The sequence below is a fragment of the Nicotiana sylvestris genome, chromosome 4, assembly GCF_000393655.2.
Source record: "Nicotiana sylvestris chromosome 4, ASM39365v2, whole genome shotgun sequence".
Taxonomy (NCBI): Eukaryota; Viridiplantae; Streptophyta; class Magnoliopsida; order Solanales; family Solanaceae; genus Nicotiana; species Nicotiana sylvestris.
The window spans coordinates 25,298,886-25,320,373 of NC_091060.1; the positions used below are offsets into that span (position 1 = coordinate 25,298,886).

Genomic DNA, 21,488 nt, shown 5'->3' on the forward strand with positions numbered 1-21,488 from the left:
TTTATTTTGTTAATTAATTTTATAAACATTTTTTACAACTCTTTTTATTTTTTACTTATTATATTAATTATTAATGTTTAAATAATAAAGAAAAATGAGTTCCAGAAGTCTACACGCATATGACATTCTAGTTTTTGTTTTTCTTAACTTTTCACTGAGATTAAGTTATATCAAGTAAAAACTAAAAGAAAACAAAATCAGTTGAAATAACAAGTAAAAAGAAATTAAAACAAACAAAAAGAAACAAGAAAAACGCAATTCCAAAAAAATAAAAAATTTACTAAAGATAAGCTGTGAGTAGAGAAAATACAAAATCTATATTGCCTTAAGAAGAGTAACACGGAGGCCAAACAGAGGCGTCTGGAGCAGAGCAGAGCAATCGTTACCCAAGAGTAATAAAGATGAATTTATTTTTGGGTTATATTACTTACCTTTTAAAGGATAGCTTAAAGTGAAGGACACCATATATGACTTCATTTATTTTTATTTTAAAGAAGTATAGCGTGGTGTCAGGTGTGTGTGAGAGAGAGACCTCATTTACTGAAGTTTGAACAAGTAGTGGAATTTGACGATCCGTTTGGGCAATCTCAATAAGATGTGCCATCCTTCTTTGATAAAAAGATTCATCCAAGGTTACGTACGGGAATCAATTAAATACATAAAGTTAAGATTTTCCTAGTTTTTTTAAAAAGTTAATAAAAGCCAATTCACCGCAAATGCATACCAGCTCACCCCAGTACCCCATCGCAATTGCGAATAATCTGTTCGCAGATGCGGATCTGATAGAGCTCATCCTACTATCGCAAATGCAATCCTAAACTCGAAATTGCGAGAAATGAGACTTTTGCAAAAAAATCCCCAGCAGAATTCCAACTCTATCAAACACTCAGCTATGCGTCCGAAACTCACCCGAATCCCTCGGGCTCCAAACCAAACATGCACACAAGTTAAATCATACGAACTTGCTCGCGCGATCAAAACACAACATAACCTCTAGAACTACGAACCAGACATCAAAATGAATGAAATTTTCAAAAGAAAACTCAAGAACATGCAAATTTACAACCAGACATCCGAATTACGTCAAATTAACTATGTTTTGCACCAAATTTTGCAAACAAGACATAAATGGTGAGATGAACCTATTCCAAGTTCCGGAACCGAAATCCGAACCCGACAGCAATAAAGTTAACATACGGTCAAACTTAGGAATTGTTTAAACCTTCAAATTGCTAGTAATTTTCAACAAATCATGTTAATTCAAGTTAGTGACTTCCGAATTCGATTCAGGACATACGATCAAGTCCCAAATCACGATACGGATCTACCGGGACCATAAAAATACATATCTAGGTTCGTTTATACAAAATACTGACTATAGTCAACTCAAATAGGTTTTTATGGTAAAATTTCACATTTTCTTCAATTTTTCACATGAAAACTTTTCGGAACAAGATAAGGACTGCACACGCAAATCAAGGAACACTAAACGGAGCCAATCAAGGTCTTGGAATACGAAAATAAAGGCTAAAACTCAAAGTGACCTATCGGGTCATCACAATATCCATCAACCATCTTATGATATTACAACAATGCAGATCACTACTTAATACCACCCGTGAAAGCTAGAACTGTCTGCATAGCCGTGAGTATGAGGAGTATGACTGCTGCCACAGTTGAAGCTCCTGCCCAAGGACTACTAAAATAATTTTGCCTCAAATTTGCAATAATTTGATTCCACGGCTTTTTGCAATGTTGACTCATTTTTCTGCTCGCTTCAGCGTAATAGGTGCTGCCAGCAACAACCACGATCCCTTCTCCAAGTTTATTGAACATGTTAGCCACTTCTCCGTCATCTGCTAGCCCGTTAAGGATGATTCCATTTAGGCGTAATAAATTCACATCTTTACGTGACTTAATAAGTTGACCCATTATATCTACATAATCCAAAAAACATTTAGGATATAAGTTAGTCGAGTGTTGCTCATAAGCTATCAAATTTCTCAGAAAGGCCTCCGTTGAATCACCAACTACTAAACAAGGAATTTGTATCGCTCCATTCTCAAACTTGATATCAAACATAGTTGTTCTGTCCATAAGATCTTGTTCGAAACTTCCTAATTTTAAGAAACTAGCTCCAGCTTCATAAAGCTCTGTTGCACTTGGAGCTTGCCAATACTGCCAAATATTAGAGGTAGAGATTTTATTTGACCTAAATATTCGCAAGTTCTTTCCAAGAAATCTTTTAATATTGCAACATTCCTTTCTCGTGCTAGAATTCGAGATTTGGCTAGTTTTCGGCATCTCTGATGGACGACAAAACATGTGTACCACATGAAGTAAATGATCGAATTTTTTTTCATCACCATCAATTTCTGATTTGAGAAAAGGTATCTTACTTGGCGAAATATGACAAAGAGCCGATTTCACCATACGTATGAAGTCGGGTTCTAGATCTTCAGGACGCTTAATCATGTCATGAAGTTTGGCGAGGACAAAGAAAGGGAGTTGGTTTTCTAGTAGCAATAAATCTCGACATACTTGAGACACCATCCATTGCGCGTTGATAATTAGGGGGTCTCGAAGAAACTCAACCACAAAACAGCCATCAAGTAACAATATTTCCGAAAATTTGCCAACAATATCACTGTCTATATCGTCATAACACTTTAGTGCTTCATCCTTTAGTTCCTCCATTTGTTTAATGCAACTTTCCACATCAAGCCCCTCTTTCCGCCGGATAAACCGCCGTAAGCATAATAGTTTGTACTTTTCCATTGAGTGAAATTCTTGATTTTTTCTATGGTAAGGACCTATGGAGATGATCTTTGGCGTATAAGCATCTGGGTTTGATTCGCGAATGGCCGCATTTACTTTGAATATGGTAGTGGATTTGATAGATGAATTGTCCAAATCCTCAAATCTTTCATCAAAGATTTGATTCAAAGATTTATCTCTTTGTAACTTTAATCGCTCCTTGATCTCGATTAAATGATCATCTTTCCTCCCGTCTTCTATCTGTAATTAGTTAAAAAAGAGTCATGGTTTCTCTTTTTTGCTTTTTTTTTTCCTCAACATATATTGTTACAGATAATGATAAAAAATAAAAATAAAAAACTCTAAGAACCGGCAATTTCCAAAATGAAAATTTTAAGTAACTAAATATTAAGCAGTGAGTAGAGAAAATATTAAGTTTATATTCTCCAAGAAGAGTAACAGTAGTCACTACATCTCTCATACATGCCTTATTAATTATTATTTTTCATTTTTAGGAAGAAAATATTATTAGGGAATGAACTTAAATAAAACATTGTAAGATGTCATTTCAGTGCTAATTTGGATAACACATAATTCTCCGTTCCGGTTTATGTGAACTTATTTCCTATCTGGTCCGTCCCAAAAAGAATGACCCTTTCTAAATTTGGAAACCATTTAGCTTAAACTTCTAATCTTACCCTTAATGAGAAGCTTTTACAAAACACAAATACTCTCGACCCCCTTTTTGACTTGTTTAGGACCAAATTCCAAAAGTATTTCAATTTTTTTAAACTTTGTGTCCAGTCAAACATGTTCACATAAATTGAAACGGAGAGAATATGACATATGATAATTTTTTAAAAAAAACAAGAAAACAACAAACAAACAAACAAACAAACAATCAAACCCACGAAGTACTTATCAATACCTTATTTTAATAGTGTAATTGATTGATTACTTGAACTTTCACCTTATTGGTAGGGTTTCATTTTCTACCTTATAACCCCTAATTTGATTTCCAGGAATGTTCTGTTTCCATGCTAGGATTCGTTAGGCTAGTAGTTTTAATCTCTGAAGGGTGACACGATATCTGTACAGCTTGAAGTAAATGTTGATGTCAGCATCATTACCTTCACTCTCAAAATAGGATGCAGAGGTCATCTTAATTCGGTAATGAATTGAAGGTTAAAAAATCCACTTCACCATTTTTGTGAATGATATTTCATCTTCCTCATTCATAATAGAGATGAAACTTAGTGATGACAAAGAAAGAAAGTGGTTTTCTACTAACAACAGATCTCGATTTACTTGAATACTTATGCAATTTCCGGGGATAATCCGACCTTCTCCTCTTGGACACATTCCACAACGCTCTCAAATAAATTCAACTAGAAAACAACCATCAAGTAATAATATTTTTTAAAAGCTGACAACAATATTACTGTCAAGGTTCTCTATATCGTCATAACACTTTAATGTTGTTGAGTGCCAAAATCCCACATCGGTGAAGTACCAATTTTGGTTGGTACTTCACCCTATAAAAGAAGGCCTAATGTTTAGGATTTAAACACATCTCTCATTTGCCTTCTTATCTTCTTAAGACATGTATCTTCTCTCTTTAGTATTATTTCACTTGTATTTTTGGAGTGAATTAAAATATTTGTTGTGTCCCAGGAAGTAGGCAAAGTTGGCCGAACCTCGTAAATTCTGGTATTCCTTTTATTGTTGTTTTATTGTCTTATTTATTATTTGGTGGTTGTCATAATTTTTGGTATAGTAGTTGTGACTCATTCACACTATTTACATTTGGCTTCTGCAACAATTGGTATAAGAGCCAAAGTACTGTCCAAGTATGCTCTGTGGTTGCAGCATAGTCTGATCTTCCACGTCAGAAAAGATTTATCTTGATAACTGAGTCAAAGTTCTGTCTGAGTATGCTCTGTGGTTGCAGCTTTGTCTGATCTTCCATACCATAAAGGAAATAATCTTGATTTGTATCATCAGCTATTAAATAATATTTATGTCAAAGATGGGAGACAATAAACAAGAAGAATCTACATACGTCATCATTGGCATATCAAGTGTCAACAATACGTCATCATTGGCATCTTCCCTTATGACAAGAATTGTGTCAAATGCGAAATTTGCGGTAGAAATTTTTGACGGGTAAGAACAATTTGGGATGTGGCAAGGCGAGAGTCTAGAAGTCCTTTTTCAATAAGGGCTAGATCTTGCTATTGAAGAAAAGAGACTAGATGTTATTGGAGAAGAAGATTGGAGAATTATCAACCGTGTTGCTTGCGGTACCATTCGATCCTACCTTGCTAGAGAGCAGAAATATACATACACAAAGGAAACTTCTGCAAGTAAATTATGGAAAGCACTAGAGGATAAATTTTTGAAGAAAAACAGTTAAAATAAATTGTACATGAAGAAGAGACTGTTTCGCTTCACCTATGTTCCTGGTACCACGATGAATGAACATATCATCAGTTTCAATAAGTTGGTCACAGATTTGCAAAATATGGATACAACTTATGATGATGGTGACTTGGCCTTAATGTTGTTGGCGTCACTTCCTGATGAGTACGAGCACCTTGAAACTACTCTACTCCATGGAAATGACGAAATTTCTCTCAGAGAAGTTTGTTCAGCTTTGTACAGCTATGAACAAAGAAAGCGAGAAAAACAGAAGGGCGGAGAAGGAGAAGCACTGTTTGTGAGGGGTCGTCCTCAAAATCAAACGAGGACAAAGAAGGGAAGATCCAAGTCAAGATCCAGACCCAGCAAAGATGAATGTGCCTTTTGTCGAGAAAAAGGGCACTGGAAGAAAGACTGTCCGAAGTTGAAGAATAAGGCCAAACATAACAATGGAAAGGCTATTATGGATTCAAATGTAGCTGATTGTGATGATTCAGACTTCTCATTAGTTACAACAGAGTCATCAACATCATCAGACATATGGTTGATGGACTCGGCTTGTAGCTATCATATGTGTCCCAACAGGGACTGGTTCGTGGAATTTCAAGAAGGAGAATATGGAGTCGTCCACACAGCGGATAACAGCCCTCTTACCTCATATGGCATTGGTTCAATACGATTAAGGAACCATGATGGAATGATCAGAACATTGATAGATGTTCGATATGTACCGGATTTGAAGAAGAATCTCATCTCTGTGGGAGCCCTAGAATCAAAAGGGTTCAAAATCATTGCAGAAAATGGAGTGATGAGAGTATGCTCCGGTGCACTAGTGGTAATGAAGGCTAATCGGAAGAATAATAATATGTACCGCTATCGTGGCAGTACAGTTATTGGGACAGCGACAGTAACATCCAGTGACGACAAAGAGGCAGAAGCAACCAAGCTATGGCACATGCGCTTGGGACATGCTGGAGGAAAATCCTTGAAAACTCTATCAGATCAAGGATTGTTAAAAGGAGTAAAGGCTTGCAACTTGGAGTTTTGTGAGCATTGTGTCAAAGGGAAACAGACAAGGGTTAAATTTGGTACAGCGATCCATAATACTAAAGGCATTTTGGATTATGTACACTCTGATGTTTGGGGTCCTTCCAAAACACCTTCATTGGGTGGGAAGCACTATTTTGTAACCTTTGTTGATGATTTTTCTCGAAGAGTGTGGGTGTATACAATGAAAAACAAAGATGAAGTGCTGGGAATTTTTCTCAAATGGAAGACGATGGTGGAGAATCAAACAGGCAGGAGGATCAAGTGTATTCGCACAGACAATGGAGGTGAATACAAAAATGATCATTTCAATAAGGTCTGTGAAAATGATGGCATCGTCCGACACTTCACTGTTAGACATACACCACAACAGAATGGAGTGGCAGAACGTATGAACCGGACCTTGCTGGAGAAGGTACGGTGTATGTTGTCCAATGCTGGCTTGGGCAAAGAATTTTGGGCTGAGGCAATTACATATGCATGCCACCTCATTAATCGTCTACCATCTGCTGCTATTGATGGCAAGACACCATTTGAAAAATGGTATGGAAAGCCTGCTGTAGATTATGACTCTTTGCACGTGTTTGGCTCAACTGCATATTATCATGTGACAGAGTCAAAATTGGATCCAAGGGCAAAGAAGGCTATTTTTATGGGAATTACTTCTGGAGTCAAAGGATATCGCTTATGGTGTCCTATGACAAAGAAAGTAATATTCAGCAGGGATGTTACCTTTGATGAATCTGCTATGGTAAATAAGGTAACAGAAGATACCAAACAAAATGAGGGTGCTTCTAAGCAGGTGGAGTTTGAGGGAAAATTTATTTTTCCTACACAAGAAGCAGAGGAGGAAACAAATGAAGATTATCCTCTGGAAGAAGAGCCAGTAGAGAGGGAGATTCCAACTCAGGAACCTCAACAACAACTTGAATCAATAGCAACTAGCAGTCCAAAAAGGACAATAACAAAACTCGTTCGTCTTATAGAGACAGTTGCTTGTGCCACCTCAACTGTAGCTGATGATGTTCCTACCACTTATAAAGATGCAGTCCAAAGTTCAAAAGAAGATAAGTGGAGGATTGCCATGAATGATGAAATATAATCCCTTCATTAGAATCATACATGGAGATTCGTCAATCTCCGGAAGTGAAAGAAAGCAATTGGGTGCAAATGGATATTTGCAAAGAAAGAAGGATTTCCTAACCAAGAAGATGTTCGCGACAAAGCAAGATTAGTGGCCAAAGGATATGCTCAAAAGGAGGGAATTGATTACAATGAAGTGTTTTCTCCAGTTGTAAAACATTCCTCCATTAGAATTATGTTGGCTTTGGTAGCACACTTGGATTTGGAACTAGTTCAGATGGATGTAAAAACTGCATTTTTACATGGAAACTTGGAGGAGGAAATCTACATGACTCAGCCAAAAGGATTCAAAGTTGCTGGAAAAGAACATATGGTATGCAAACTTGAAAAATCATTGTACGGATTGAAACAATCTTCTAGATAATGGTACAAGCGATTTGACAAGTTTATGTTGCGGCAAGGGTACAAGAGAAGCAAATATGGTCATTGTGTGTATTTGCGCAAGCTTGAAGATGGTTCCTTTGTATATATTCTCCTATATATTGATGATATGTTGATAGCTTCCAAGAATTCAGAAGAAATTGATAAGTTGAAGATTCAACTGAAGAAGGAGTCCGAGATGAAGGATCTGGGTGAGGCAAAGAAAATTCTTCGCATGGAGATAATAAGAGATAGACGTTCAAAGAAACTCTATTTATCTCAGAAAGAATATTTGAAAAGAGTACTACAACGTTTTGTCATAGATGAAAAGACTAAGCCAGTTAGTAATCCACTTGCTCCCCATTTTAAGCTAAGTACTACTATGTTGCCAAAAGATGAAGCTGAACAGGAGTATATGTCAAGGGTATCATACGCAAATGTTGTTGGTAGCTTGATGTATGCAATAGTCTGTACGAGACCTGACATTTCACAAGCTTTTGGAGTTATTAGCAGATATATGCATAATCCAAGAAAGGAGCATTGGCAAGTTGTGAAGAGGATTCTACGGTATATTCATAATACTGTAGATGTTGGGTTAGTTTTTGAGCAGGAAGACAATCAATCTGTAGTTATATATTGTGACTCAGATTTTGCGGGTGATCTGGACAAACGAAGATCAACTACTAGTTATGTGTTTACTTTGCAAAGACACCAGTTAGTTGGAAGTCTACTTTGCAGTCAACAGTTGCTTTGTCTACAACAGAGGCAGAGTACATGGCTATTACAGAGGCTGTGAAGGAGACAATTTGGCTTCAAGGGTTGCTAACAGAGCTTGGTGTTGAACAAAAAACGTATCACAATTTTTTGTGATAGTCAAAGTGCTATTCAATTAGCGAAGAACCAAGTTTATTATGCAAGGATGAAGCACATTGATGTTCGATATTATTTCGTACGAGAAATCATAGAAGAAGGTGGAGTCACGGTGAAGAAAATTTATACTACGGAGAATCCTGCTGATATGCTGACAATGGTGGTGACTGCAGTCAAGTTTCAACATTGTTTGGATTTGATCAACATTGTTGAACACTGAAGATTAAAGATGAAGACACAACCAAAATTTGTTATTGAGAGAAAATTGAAGATGTAAAATTTTACCAAGGTGGAGATTTGTTGAGTGCCAAAGTCCCACACCGGTGAAGTACCAATTTTGGTTGGTACTTCACCCTATAAAAGAAGGCATAATGTTTAGGATTTAAACACACCTCTCATTTGTCTTCTTATCTTCTTAAGGCATTTGTATCTTCTCTCTTTAGTATTATTTCACTTGTATTTTTGGAGTGAAATAAAATATTGGTTGTGTCCGAGGAAGTAGGCAAAATTGGCCGAACCTCGTTAATTCTGATATTCCTTTTATTGTTACTTTATTGTCTTATTTATTATTTTGGTGGCTGTGATGATTTTTGGTATAGTAATTGTGACTCATTCACACTATATAGATTTAGCTTCCGCAACAAATGATTTGCCCTCCAATTCCCTAATGCAATTTTCCACATCTATCCACTCTTCCCCTGTGGAGGAACCGTTGTAGGTACAATAGTTTGTACTTTATCATGGATCGAAGTTTAGGTTTGTGTTTTTGTTAAGGACTAGTGGTGGCAAAATGATTAAAAGAAAATAATTAAGCACCCATATTATCCACTAAAATATGGGCTGGATAATGAAATTTTTAAAAATGGATCAAATATGGATAAGAACCATATTATCCACTTCGAAAATGGATAACCAATGAAATTAACTTTTACATTTGTGAAACCTCAAATTGGGGGTTCCTCAAGTGTGGGAGAATTAAAAGTGAATATATTCAAGAAGTTATGGATAATATGGTTACCCATATTAACCGCCGATAAATCCATTTTTTTATTTGTATTAAATATGTATCGAGTCGGATAATCTATCCATTTTTTCATTACCCGTTTTCAACCCGAACCATATCCGACTAGACCCGTCCATTTGTCACTCCTAGTAAGGACCAATAATCTTTTCCCTCATTTTTGCGGAGGAATCGCTGTAAGTAACGCAATTTATACTTTTCCTTGGAGCGAAGTTCAGGATTGTATTTATGGTAAGGACCAATGGAGATCACCTTTGGCTTATAAGCATCTAGATTTGATTGACGTGAGCACCACACTTTGAATATGTTGTCCACTTTCTTTCCTCCTTCTGCAATTAATGGCAAAGAGTTCATAGTTTTTATTTTTCGTTTTGAGAAACTAACACGCTGAATTCCATTTTTTTTATTTTAAATGTTGTAGTAGTATTTATATACTTATTATTTTCTATAAATTCTACTCCCTCCATTTATTTTTAGTTGTTCACTTTTGATTTTGTATTCCCTTTAAGAAAAAGTAAATGATATATGTATTTTACAATTTTATTCATAATAATAATAACATTTTAAAAAGCTTTGGGGAATGAAGAGTTAATGATAAGGGTAAAATAGAAAAAAAAAAGATTGTCTTTCTCTTAATTTGTTAAAATGAATAAGTAAAAGTAAAATATATTTTTAGAATAGTGAACAAGTAAAAGTAAACAAGGAATAACAAGTAATTACAAGGAAGGTATACAAAAACGAATAGTGAATCGTAATGAAGTTTTAAACATCATTAGTGGAAACCATGGTGGGAGAAGAGGATTAGCTGAATTTACTCATTTTTTTGATCGACGAGTAATTGATGGGATGACTAACGGGGTTAAAAAGGAAAATTAATAAAACAACTGAATTTTAATAAAGAAACTTGATCAAACTTGACGTTATTATTTATGCTTTTAATGACTTAATTAATGTATATATTAAAAAATTATAATATTAACAAGTGATACACGAGTGACTATTCATGCTTGTTACCTTGTTTCCTTTTGTACAAAAATACAATAAACAAATAAAATGAAAGATTGTGTTGAGAAAGAGAGAGACCTCATCATCTTTTGTTGCTTGACGAAGCAGTGGAGTTTGGTGATCAATTGGGGTAACCTCAATAGAGTGTGCCATCCCTCTTTAATTATTTTCTTGAACTTTATAATTCCTACCAACAACAGATACCGGTTTAAAAATTTAAAGAAAAGACAAAAAATAAAAAATAAATGAAATCTCGTATTACTTCTTCTTATGAAAAGAAAACTAGATGTCTTGTACGTTATCCTGTTAGAAATTCTAATTCTTAGATTGAACGAAATAATTTGTTCTACAAAATATTTTTTAAAAGATTATCAGGAAGGGTCGACTTTTTAAGTAATTGAAAACACATAAGCTTTATAACCCATGTCTCATAATCTATATACACTGTTCATTTTATATCATCCTAAACTAATGGCAATTTAAGGGAGTAATAGACATTTCTTTGAGAAAAAACAAAGGAAAAACTACCTTAAGTATGTTATAGAGTGATAATTTGTAACACCCTTATATTTTTATTTTCCCCCCTCAAAGTTACTCGAGAAACTAACAACACAAACCATTTTATAAGGCGGGATCGGTTAAAGAAATAGATATTGTGTTTAGCTCAACTTCAAAAATTACTTTTAGAAGTGAGAATTGCTCAAAATCATTTAAAACGACACCTACTATAACGATCCGACTGGTCATTTTGAGGAATTTTAAAGAAACCCTCCCTAAGAGTTGTGCTTCAAAATTTCACAATCTCAATTGGGTCTTGAGTTGGAGTGAATTTTCTTTTGGTACAGCAGACTGAGTTTTGATCATGCTGATTTGTAAAAAAATTCACTTGGTAATTAATAAAATACTTGGTTATCAAAAAAATAAGAAGACCAAGTTACCGTATCCCGCCAGATTTGGGAAATTTAACAATGAAACGATTAAAATTGCAATAGTACACCTTGTGTCTAGCATAAAATGACAAATAAAGCGTCAATCTCGTATACTAAGTTCGTGCTAAGATGACATAATGACAATGTAGAAGTTAATTACCTCTTTGGTTTGACTATTTATATAGTCAAAATTGACTGACTGGAGTGTACTTGAGCTGAGTTTCTTCTAATACGAGAGAGGGGGTGCTGGAAGTATAGTGGAAGAGGAATGGATTTTTAAATGGAAAATTCAAGTCTAAGAAGGCAAAGAAGAAAATGATGTCGAAACTGACAAGATTTTAGTACTATATATAGATTTTCTTTTGTGATTGTAGGGCTTACATATATTACTAACGTGTGATAACATCCCTCGTAAAAATACCATAGGATAAAATAAAGCTGCAAGTATCATAGAACAAAATGTAATGACATTAACTGCAAGAAAAGTATCATAGAATAAAGTTATAACCAGTTAGGTTTCAAGCTACAATTTAATATTCAAGTTCAGTTCAACAGAAGAACACTAAAGTTTCCTTCTTTATAAAAGGCTTATATAATACCTCATCCTCCTTCCTGCAATGAATCTTCCAAAACCAGACATACAAGTAATTATCTGTATTCCTAAATAAAATAAAATAAATCTACTTTAATAAGCTTGAGGCTAAAGACTAATGATACATCAAATTTTCTTGTAAATGAAGTAATAAATTCAGCTAAACGCGGATTGGTAAAATTAGTGGTGGCCATAATTTGGGCAAATCTAAAATCCCAACCAAAATTAAAATTTTTAGGATTTTTGGTTTGGATTATCGGATTATGGATTGAATTCAGAATTTAATTTTTAAAATTATTGGATTTCGGATTAAATCCAAAAAATTTATACTTTATATTTAGTCTATTTTCTATATGCAAATAAATATTAATCAAATACCCTACCCATTACGCATTATCTCATAGTTTTTATTTGGATATAGTTGTACTATTGCTAATTTCGATCGGTCTTATTAATTCTATGTTGTATTTCCTTGAAGATGATTTTGTTATTTGAATATTGTATTTGGATAATTGAGGTGAAAATAAGAAACTTTTTAGGCAATTTAACATGAATAGCTCATTTGAATGTTCATTTTTGTATGAATAAGAAACATTTCAACTTATAGGCTGAAATTCGAAAATCCGAAATATCCAAACTGAACTTAAAAAATCGATCCAATATGAGCTTATTTGGATTGGATTGCCATTTCTTCAATACGATAACAAAAGATCCAAATCGGAATTTTTATATCTAATCGAAACTACCCAAACGCCTATCCAAACAATTGTAAAAATATATGGGATTTTAACAAAAACTAAAAAGCACGGTAGTTGTCACACCATTCACAAAGACTAAAGAAGATTGGCCGTTCATCGTTCATTACAGCTTTTGTCATTACAGGATATTTGCACAAGAAAATTGTAACGATCCGGTCGGTCTTTTTAAGAGTTGTAGCCCCGTTCCTCCATTTACTGCTTATTTTGTATTCTACAGCTATTATAAGACTTATCAGGTTAGTTGGTTTGGGTCCTGACAGATTTCAGAGTGAATTGAGACACTTAGTCTCTTAATTGAAAGTTGAAGTTGGGAAAGTTAACCGGACGTTAACTTATGTGTAAACGACCTCAGATTTAAATTTTGATGGTTTCGTTAGCTCCGTTAGGTGATTTTGGACTTAGGAGCTGTACGGATTGTGATTTGGAGGTCCGTAGTAGAATTAGGCTTGAAATGGCGAAAGTTGGAATTTTGGAAAGTTTGACATGGAGTAGACCTTTTGATATTAGGTCGGATTGGATTTTCGAAATTGTAGTAGGTTCGTGGTGTCATTTATGACATGTGTTCAAAATTTGAGGTCAATCAAACGTGATTTGATGGGTTTCGACGTCGTTTGTAGAATTTAGAAAATTTAAAGTTCATTAGGCTTGAATCTGCGTGCAATTCGTGTTTTTAATGTTGTTTGAGGTGATTTGAGGGTTCGACTAAGTTCATGTGATATTTTGGGACTTGATGATATGTTTGGTTAATGTCCGGGGGCCTCGGGTGAGTTTCGGTTGGTTAACGGATCATTTTTGGACTTGGCATGTTGGCTGAAGAATGCTGGTAAGTTTCTTCTGGTTTCCTCTTACACGTTCGCGAGAGGAGTCTCGCATTCGCTAAAGGTGTCTAGGAGCTGAGAAGGTTTTGTACTTAGCGTTTTTGAAGAAGAGGACGCAAACGCGAAAGTGTGGACTGAGAGTGTATCGCAAATGCGGGAGAGGTGTCGCATTCGCGAAGAGGATTTGAGGCAGCTGGAGACCCTTAGTCTTTTGGTCTATGGGTCCGCGGGGTAGTGGTCGTGTTCGCGAAGAGTGGGGTCGGCAAAGCTTCGGGTTCCAAAGCTGAGGTCGCATTCGCGAAGGGTTAAATTAAGAGGCAATCAGAATGGTCTATGCGAACGCGGGAGGAAGGTCGCTTTCGCGATGAAGGTATATCAGGGCAGATTTAAAAGATTCAAAACGAGGGTTTCGAGTTCATATCATAAAATTGAAGTGGGATCTCGGTAGAAGGCGATTTTTGGAGAGATTCTTGCGTGGGTGTTTGGGGTAAGCCATTCCTATGTAATTTTGGTCAAATTCCATGATTATGCCTTTAATTCTATCGTCTAATTTGAGATTTGAGGTGGAAAATTGGAGAAAATGAGGAAGAGTTCTTGAGCTAGAATTTTGAGGTTTTGAATGGGATTTTGTTATAGGATTTGAGTAAATTTGGTATGGTTAGACTCGTCAATGAATAGGCTTTTAGGTTTTGTAACTTTTGTTGGATTTTGAGACGTGGGCCCAGGGGTATGGTTTGAGCCGATTTCGGATTTTGGCTATAATTTCATATTTTTTCTTGTGGAATTGATTCCTTTAGCATATATTGATTGTATTGTACTGCTTGTGGCTAGATTCAGGACGTTTGGAGATCGATTTGAGAGGCAAAGGCATTTTGGAGTAGAGTTTTGCCCGGATTGAGGTGAGTAACACTTTCAAACTTGGTTCTGAGGGTTCGAAACCCCGAATTATGTGTTATGTGTTTGGTATTGAGATAACACACATGCCAAGTGATGGGCGTGTGGGCGTGCACTGTGAAAATTGTGACCTGGTCAATTCCATGGCACTGTATAGTGGTTCTATCTTGTTTATATTCGTGTTTTCATCTTGTCATAAAATAATTGAGCTGTTAATCATGCTAGATATCATGTTTAGGCTTTATGACGGAATTGGTGGGACTTATAATGATCGTTTCTTGTGTCATCTTACTGATTTCATTGATATTTCGTACTCAGTCATATTCATTCATTTCATATCATATCTTAGTCTCAGTTGTTATTTATTGATACATCATATTATTATTTTCAGGCTGGTTTCATGACATTGTGAGCCCATGAGTGAGACTAGAGAGATTGATGACTGAGTGAGGACGAGAGCCTAATTGTGAGTGACAGTTGTGGGAACGGGCTGCAAGCCGCAGCGGTTATACTGATTTATGATAGCGCTTGGACTGAAGGAGCTCCAGAGTCTGTACACACCCCTAGTGAGCGCTGTTGATATTATTGAGAGATGGATCTTCCATGGACATGGATCTTGTCTGAAGAATTATGTACCTGGAGATGGATCTTCTCTGCAGGCTGGATTGGCCCTACTCGGTACTAGGTGGCTGATGGCCAGTGATGTATATATTCTGGGATGGATCTTCCTTGGGCCATATACAGTACTACGTGATTGAGCACTTGAGAGTGTGAGCACATGAGGTTGTCAGCATGGCGTATCATATACAATATGTGCATTAGCATGTAGAAGTAGAATAGTTATATTCTTCTTGTCATTCAGATTTGATTTATTTTACTATTTTGAGCTTACCTGTTGAACTTAAAAGCATGCCTACGTTTCTGCACTATTATTTCTATATTGAACTGTGCCGGTTGAGTTCGTCACTACTTTCAGTCCAAAGGTTTGATTTTTTATTTACTGAGTTGGTTGTAATTACGTTACACCCTGCACCTCATGTGCAGATCCAGGTGCTTCCGGTCAAGGCGGCTGCTGATTGAGGAGTCAGATCACGTAGACTATCGAGGTAGCTGTATGGCGTTCACAGGCCTTGGCTCTCCTTTATTATAATTATCTGTATTTTAGTTCTTATTTTCTAGTCATTATAGCAGACTGTATTCTAGAATAGATGCTCATGTACTCAGAGGCACCCCGGTTTTGGGATAGATTGTATTGTATGCCAGATTTATTTCTGTTTCAAAAAGGCTTTTTCTTAAATATTAATTCCTTCCGCTTTTATTTTCAAAGCTTTTATTGTGTTGAGATGTTAAGTAGTAGCTTGCCTAGTTCCATGATAGGCGCTCTCATGAAGGGTTGGTTTTGGGTCGTGACAAGTTGTTATCAGAGCCTAGGTTACATAGGTCTTACGAGTCATAAGCAAATTTAGTAAAGAATTTCGGATCGGTACAGAGACTTCTGTTCTTATCTTCAAGAGGATGTCGAACCCTTAGGAAACTTCAAATTCTTGAATTCTTGTCATGTGAATCTGTTGATTCTGGAAACTATACTTCTGCTATTATATTCTCTCATAGATGGTGAGGACACGTACTACTGGCCAGGATGGACAACCACCAGTAGCACCAGTCAAGGTTGTGAGAGGCTGCGGTCGCGGTAGGGCAGAGGTGCAGCTCGTACAACAGCTAGGGCAGCACCCGCAGATCCACCAGTTACCCTAGTTTAGGAGTAGATCCTAGTTGTGGATGAGCTAGTGGGGCCAGCTCAGGCACGAGCTGTGACCATCATGATTCCAGGCCTTTAGGAGGCATTAACTCAGATTTTGATCGTATGCACCAGTCTTGCTCAAGCGATCTCTATTCCGGCCGCAACAACTACTTCTTAGACCGAGGGAGGTACTCAAACTCCCGCCGCCCGTACACCCGAGCAGGTGATGCGGGGACTTGGTAACTAGGGATTATGATTCATTTTACACTCCTTACTTAAGTTTTGATTAGAAATGTATACAAAATAGTCCCAAATGCTCGCATGTTGTACTTGATAGCAGGGTTTGATCAACAAGGTGACAATTTGTCGAAAACCAACTCAAAAAGGAGTGAAGCATACACAAGTACCAAGACCAAGGCCAAGCTTAGTAAAACAGGACTAGTGCGGCCGCACACCATTCTGTGCGGTCCGCGAAGATGAAGTTTAGAGAGTAGGCATTTCAGGCAGCCAAGCAATTCAGCCGCAAAGCATTTTGTGTGGACCGCATTGATTTCATTCCGGCCTCACTTGACTTTGTGCGGTCCGCAGAGCCCAAGATCAGAGAGTTGCCAAGTTGGAGGATGATGCTCGATGTCATCCGCGATCCATTTTGTGCGAACCGTAATAGAATCCATCGCGGCCGCGGTGAATTTTGTGCGGTCCGCGGTGACCAACTTCAGAGAGCAAATTGGTCAACCAAGAGTCTTAGTGCGGCCGCACTCGATTTTGTGCAGTCCACACTAGCCCCGCAGGGGTATTTTTATCCAGAATTTTCAGCCTAGTATAAATAGTTTCTTTTCCCATTTTTAGGTCATCAGTTGTATTTTGGACCGAAGCTGCGCTCGTGAACAGTTCTTATTTTCTATTTTTAGTAATTTTAGCTTAGTTTCATCAGTGAATCTTCAAGTTTTATATAGTAATTAATTATTATGGGCTTTTGTTTATCTATTTCTTTATTTTCTTCTATAATCATGAGTAGCTAGACCCATTAGCTAGGGTTGTGGCTCAACCCTAGTGTGGGTAATTGACGGGTCTTGTGGTTTAATGCTTGATTGTCTATGAGTGTTTGATAGATGGACTAATTTAGGGTTTTACTGTTGAATTAGTGGTTGCAAACACTAGTTTATGCCTACTTGACTTTGGCTCTTCTTGAGAAAGAGAGCCTAAGTCTATGAAATTGGTCCAACAAGGAATTGGGGCATATTCAAGAGATAGATAGCCTCAATTAAAGGGTTAAACCTAGAGATAGTAATACCCGACTTGAACCTCAATTGCTTGCACAAATTATCATACCCAATTGGTCTTGAGAAAGTTAATTCAAGCAAAATCACTCGAACTACAAAGAGGTATAGAGTGAGTAGAATCCTGCAATGGTTATATCATACTCCGCAAATATTACAATCTAGCCTTAGACTCTAGAATCCGTCAATTAGCCACCTAGGAGAAAGTCACTGTCGTAGTGCCTTTTATCTATTTGGACAACCTTCAATATTTTACTCTTAGCTTCACTTAGTCTAATTGAGCATCTTAGTAGTATAAATTTAGAATTAATATCAAAACCAACAATGTTTAGAAGTGCAATTAGGAACAATTACGCAACACCAATTTAGATAGAAACTGGACTCCAATATCTAGCTCCCTCTGGAAATCGATCCCGACCTTCTCGGGCAAAAGTTGCTTCGACCTCTCTTGCTACTTTTAAGTAGTACAGGGTTGGACTCGATCACTTTTTGGCCCCCTTGCCGGGGAGCTAACGGTTTTGTCTATCTATCTAATTAGTTTTGTGTATTGTTCTTCTTTCCTTATGTGTTACTAATTTGTGCGTGTCACAACTTCAGGTACCAAATGACTACAAACAACAATGACCCTCTTGGAAATGTGATTGGGGGGGAGGAAGTAGATTATGTCGAAGATGATGAGGTGTCTCTAGTACCTCAAGGACAACGTAGAGGCCACCAGGCCAATGCTAATGCCAATGACAATATTCTAGACCCTCCTCCGCCACTTCCAAGAGTGGCTCCTCGAGTGCTTCCAAACCAAGGCTATGCAAGTGCAATTGTCCCACCCTGAATTAGGGCGGGCAATTTTCAAATTACCAATGTGATGCTGACATTGCTGGAGCAGCGTGTGTATTTCACGGGCGCTGCCAATCAAAATGCTTACAAACATCTCAATGGTTTTGTGGATACCTGTTGGGGAGCAAGCAAACAAATGTGTCCAAGGATACACTTCGGTTGAGACTCTTCCCATTTTCACTTAGAGGGAAGGCGTTGGATTGGCTTAAGAGACTTCTCAACCATTCCATCACTACTTGGGATGAGTTGGCGGACAAGTTCATTGCAAAATATTTCTCACCGGGGTATATGACAGCTTTGAGAGATGAGATCTTGGATTTCAAGCAGAAGCCCACTGAACCATTGCATGAGATTTGGGAGCGGTATAGAACAATGGTAAAGGAATGCCTCAACAATGATATGACTGAGGCGATGATCCAACAGACATTCTATCGGGGCATTAACACAACAAACCAGTGCATAGTGAACCAACTTGCTAGGGGAAACTTCATGAAGCTTACTTATGATGAGGCTTGTGACATTCTTGATGAGATGGCAGACACTTTTTCTGCTTGGCAAAGTAGAGCCAATGTTCCCCAGGGTGACCCCACAATTACTCATTTGCATAAGGAGTTACATGATCATGGGTAGGCTATAGCTGAGTTGACAACTACAATGAACCAACTAGCAAAGGCACAATTGCAACAAGTTCAAAATCCTCTCTAAGTGAATTCCATGGAGGGTGTCAACATGCTAGTCAACAAAAGAAGACAAAGAGGTTAATATAACCAAGGGAATTCAGAGCAATTTGACAATGATTGTGGTGGATTCCAAGATGATGGTTATGATGGGCAGAATGAAGAGATGCAATACATGAACAATTATAAAGTCCAAAGGGGCAATTCTTCCAACCAATAACAATGAAGACCCCAAGGCAATTGGGGAAATCAACAACAACAAGGCAATGGTAATTGGGAGAACAACAACCAAAATTCCAATTGGGGCCATCAGAATAATCAAGGTAATTGGCATGGTAACAACAATGACTGGGGTGGTAACAACAATCAACGTGGGTGGAACAATGTCAATCAAGGAAATTGGGGGCAAGGCTTTCAAAGGCCCCCAAATGTACCAACAACCGAACAATCCACCCCCATTTCCATCCCAAGCTCCTAGTTCTTCTAACAATGATATGGGGAGAATTGAAATGATGTTTGAACAGATGATGAAGAAGAATGCAGATTCTGATGCTCAGTTGTCCTCCCACAATACTTCAATTAGAAATTTGGAGGTTCAGTTAGGCCAAATCTCGCAGTTCTTGAATACTCGCCTTAAGGGGGATCTACCAAGTGATACGGTAGTAAACCCGAAGGGTGGGAACAATCATGTTATGGCAGTAACTACAAGGAGTGGATGAGGCGGTGATGTGAATGCCTCCAAACAAAAGCAAATTTTGGGTGATGATGTTGAGTTTCAAGAAGATGAAGTTCCTTTGGTGGTTAAAAATGTGATTGTTGAAAATATGAATGAAGAAGTGAGGATTGATATTCAAGATGCCGAGGTGGAAACTCAAAATGACGTGAACCCGTCTAGGGAACACGTAATAGACATGCTGGAGCCAGTTGTGCCTAAAACCAAGGCTCCTTTTCCAAGACCACCTCCACCTTATCCTCAAAGGCTCACGAAGCAGAAAAATAAGAATCAGTATAAAAAGTTCATTGATATGATGAAGAGCTTATCCATCAATGTGACTTTGGTGGAGGCTCTTGAACAAATGCAAGGCTATGCTAAATTCATGAAAGACTTGGTGACAAAGAAACGATACATTGATTGTGAAACTATAAAGATGACCTACCAAGTTAGTGCAATAGTGCATTCAGTGGCCCCGAAGCTTGAAAATCACGATGTTTTCACCATTCCTTGCACCATTGGGAAAAGGGACTTTTCTAAGGCTATGATTTGGGGGCAAGTATCAACTTGATGCCCTACTCAGTTTTCAAGACTTTGGGTATTGGGCAACCGAGGCCGACTTCCATGAGATTGCAAATGGCAGATAAAACGATGAAGAGACTATTGGGTATTACTGATGATGTGCTTGTCTGGGTGGACAAATTTATCTTGCCAGCTGATTTGTGATTTTGGATTGTGAGGTTAATACAAAGTTCCAATCATATTGGGGATACCTTTCCTTGCTACTGGGAAGGCCTTAGTTGATGTGGAAGCAGGGGAACTCACCTTCTGGGTGGGTGATGAAAATGTGGTCTTTCATGTATGTAAGTCAATGAAGCAATCCAATAGTTCCGAGGTGTGCTCTTTTATGGACCTTGTCACGGCAGTGATAGTTGATGATACTAGTGCAATGATCAATGTGGAGGACCCTCTAGAGGCCATATTTTTGAATGTTGATGTCAATGAGGATGAAGGCCGAGTGGAGTGTGTGAATGCTTTAAATGGGATGGGTGCTTACTCTTATGAGCCTAGAAAACTATCTTTGGACCTTTAGAATAGGAAGACTCCACCAAAAACCTTCAATTGAGGAACCTCCGGTGTTGGAGTTGAAGCCGTTGCATCCATACCTCAGGTATGAGTTCTTAGGCCCTAGTTCTACTTTGCCAGTTATTCTTTCCTCTTGTCTTACTAACATGCATGTTGATGCCACATTGTCGGTGCTTCAAAAACGGAAAAATGCCATGGATGGAATTTAGTTGATATTCGGGTGATAAGACCCGTATTCTGTATGCACAAGATTTTTCTAGAAGATGATGTAAAGCCCTCCTTGGAACATCAAAGGAGGTTGAATGAGGCAACGCAAGAAGTTGTGAAAAAGGAGGTGATCAAGTGGTTGGATGCCAGGGTTGTGTACCCCATCTCTGATAGCTTTTGGACTTCGCCGGTGCAATGTGTACCGAAGAAGGGTGGTATGACCGTAGTTGCAAATTTACAAAATGAGTTGATTCCTACCAGAACCGTCACCGGTTGGAGGGTGTGCATGAACTACCACAAGTTGAATAAAGTGACCCGAAAGGATCACTTTCCATT

The 21,488-nt window shown here is 37.6% G+C and overlaps 1 protein-coding gene across 1 annotated transcript; it reads right to left on the minus strand.

The window, feature by feature from the left end:
* Positions 1 to 1,376: 1,376 nt before the first annotated feature.
* On the minus strand, positions 1,377 to 11,851 carry LOC104242122 (UPF0481 protein At3g47200-like). The gene is made up of 3 exons (XM_009797125.2): positions 11,714 to 11,851; positions 10,703 to 10,811; positions 1,377 to 3,018 (listed from the first exon to the last, which is right to left on the minus strand). The coding sequence occupies exons 2-3, from the start codon at positions 10,775 to 10,777 to the stop codon at positions 1,603 to 1,605; spliced, it is 1,491 nt and encodes a 496-aa protein (XP_009795427.1). The 5' UTR covers positions 10,778 to 10,811; positions 11,714 to 11,851; the 3' UTR covers positions 1,377 to 1,602.
* Between the last annotated feature and the right edge of the window lie 9,637 nt (positions 11,852 to 21,488).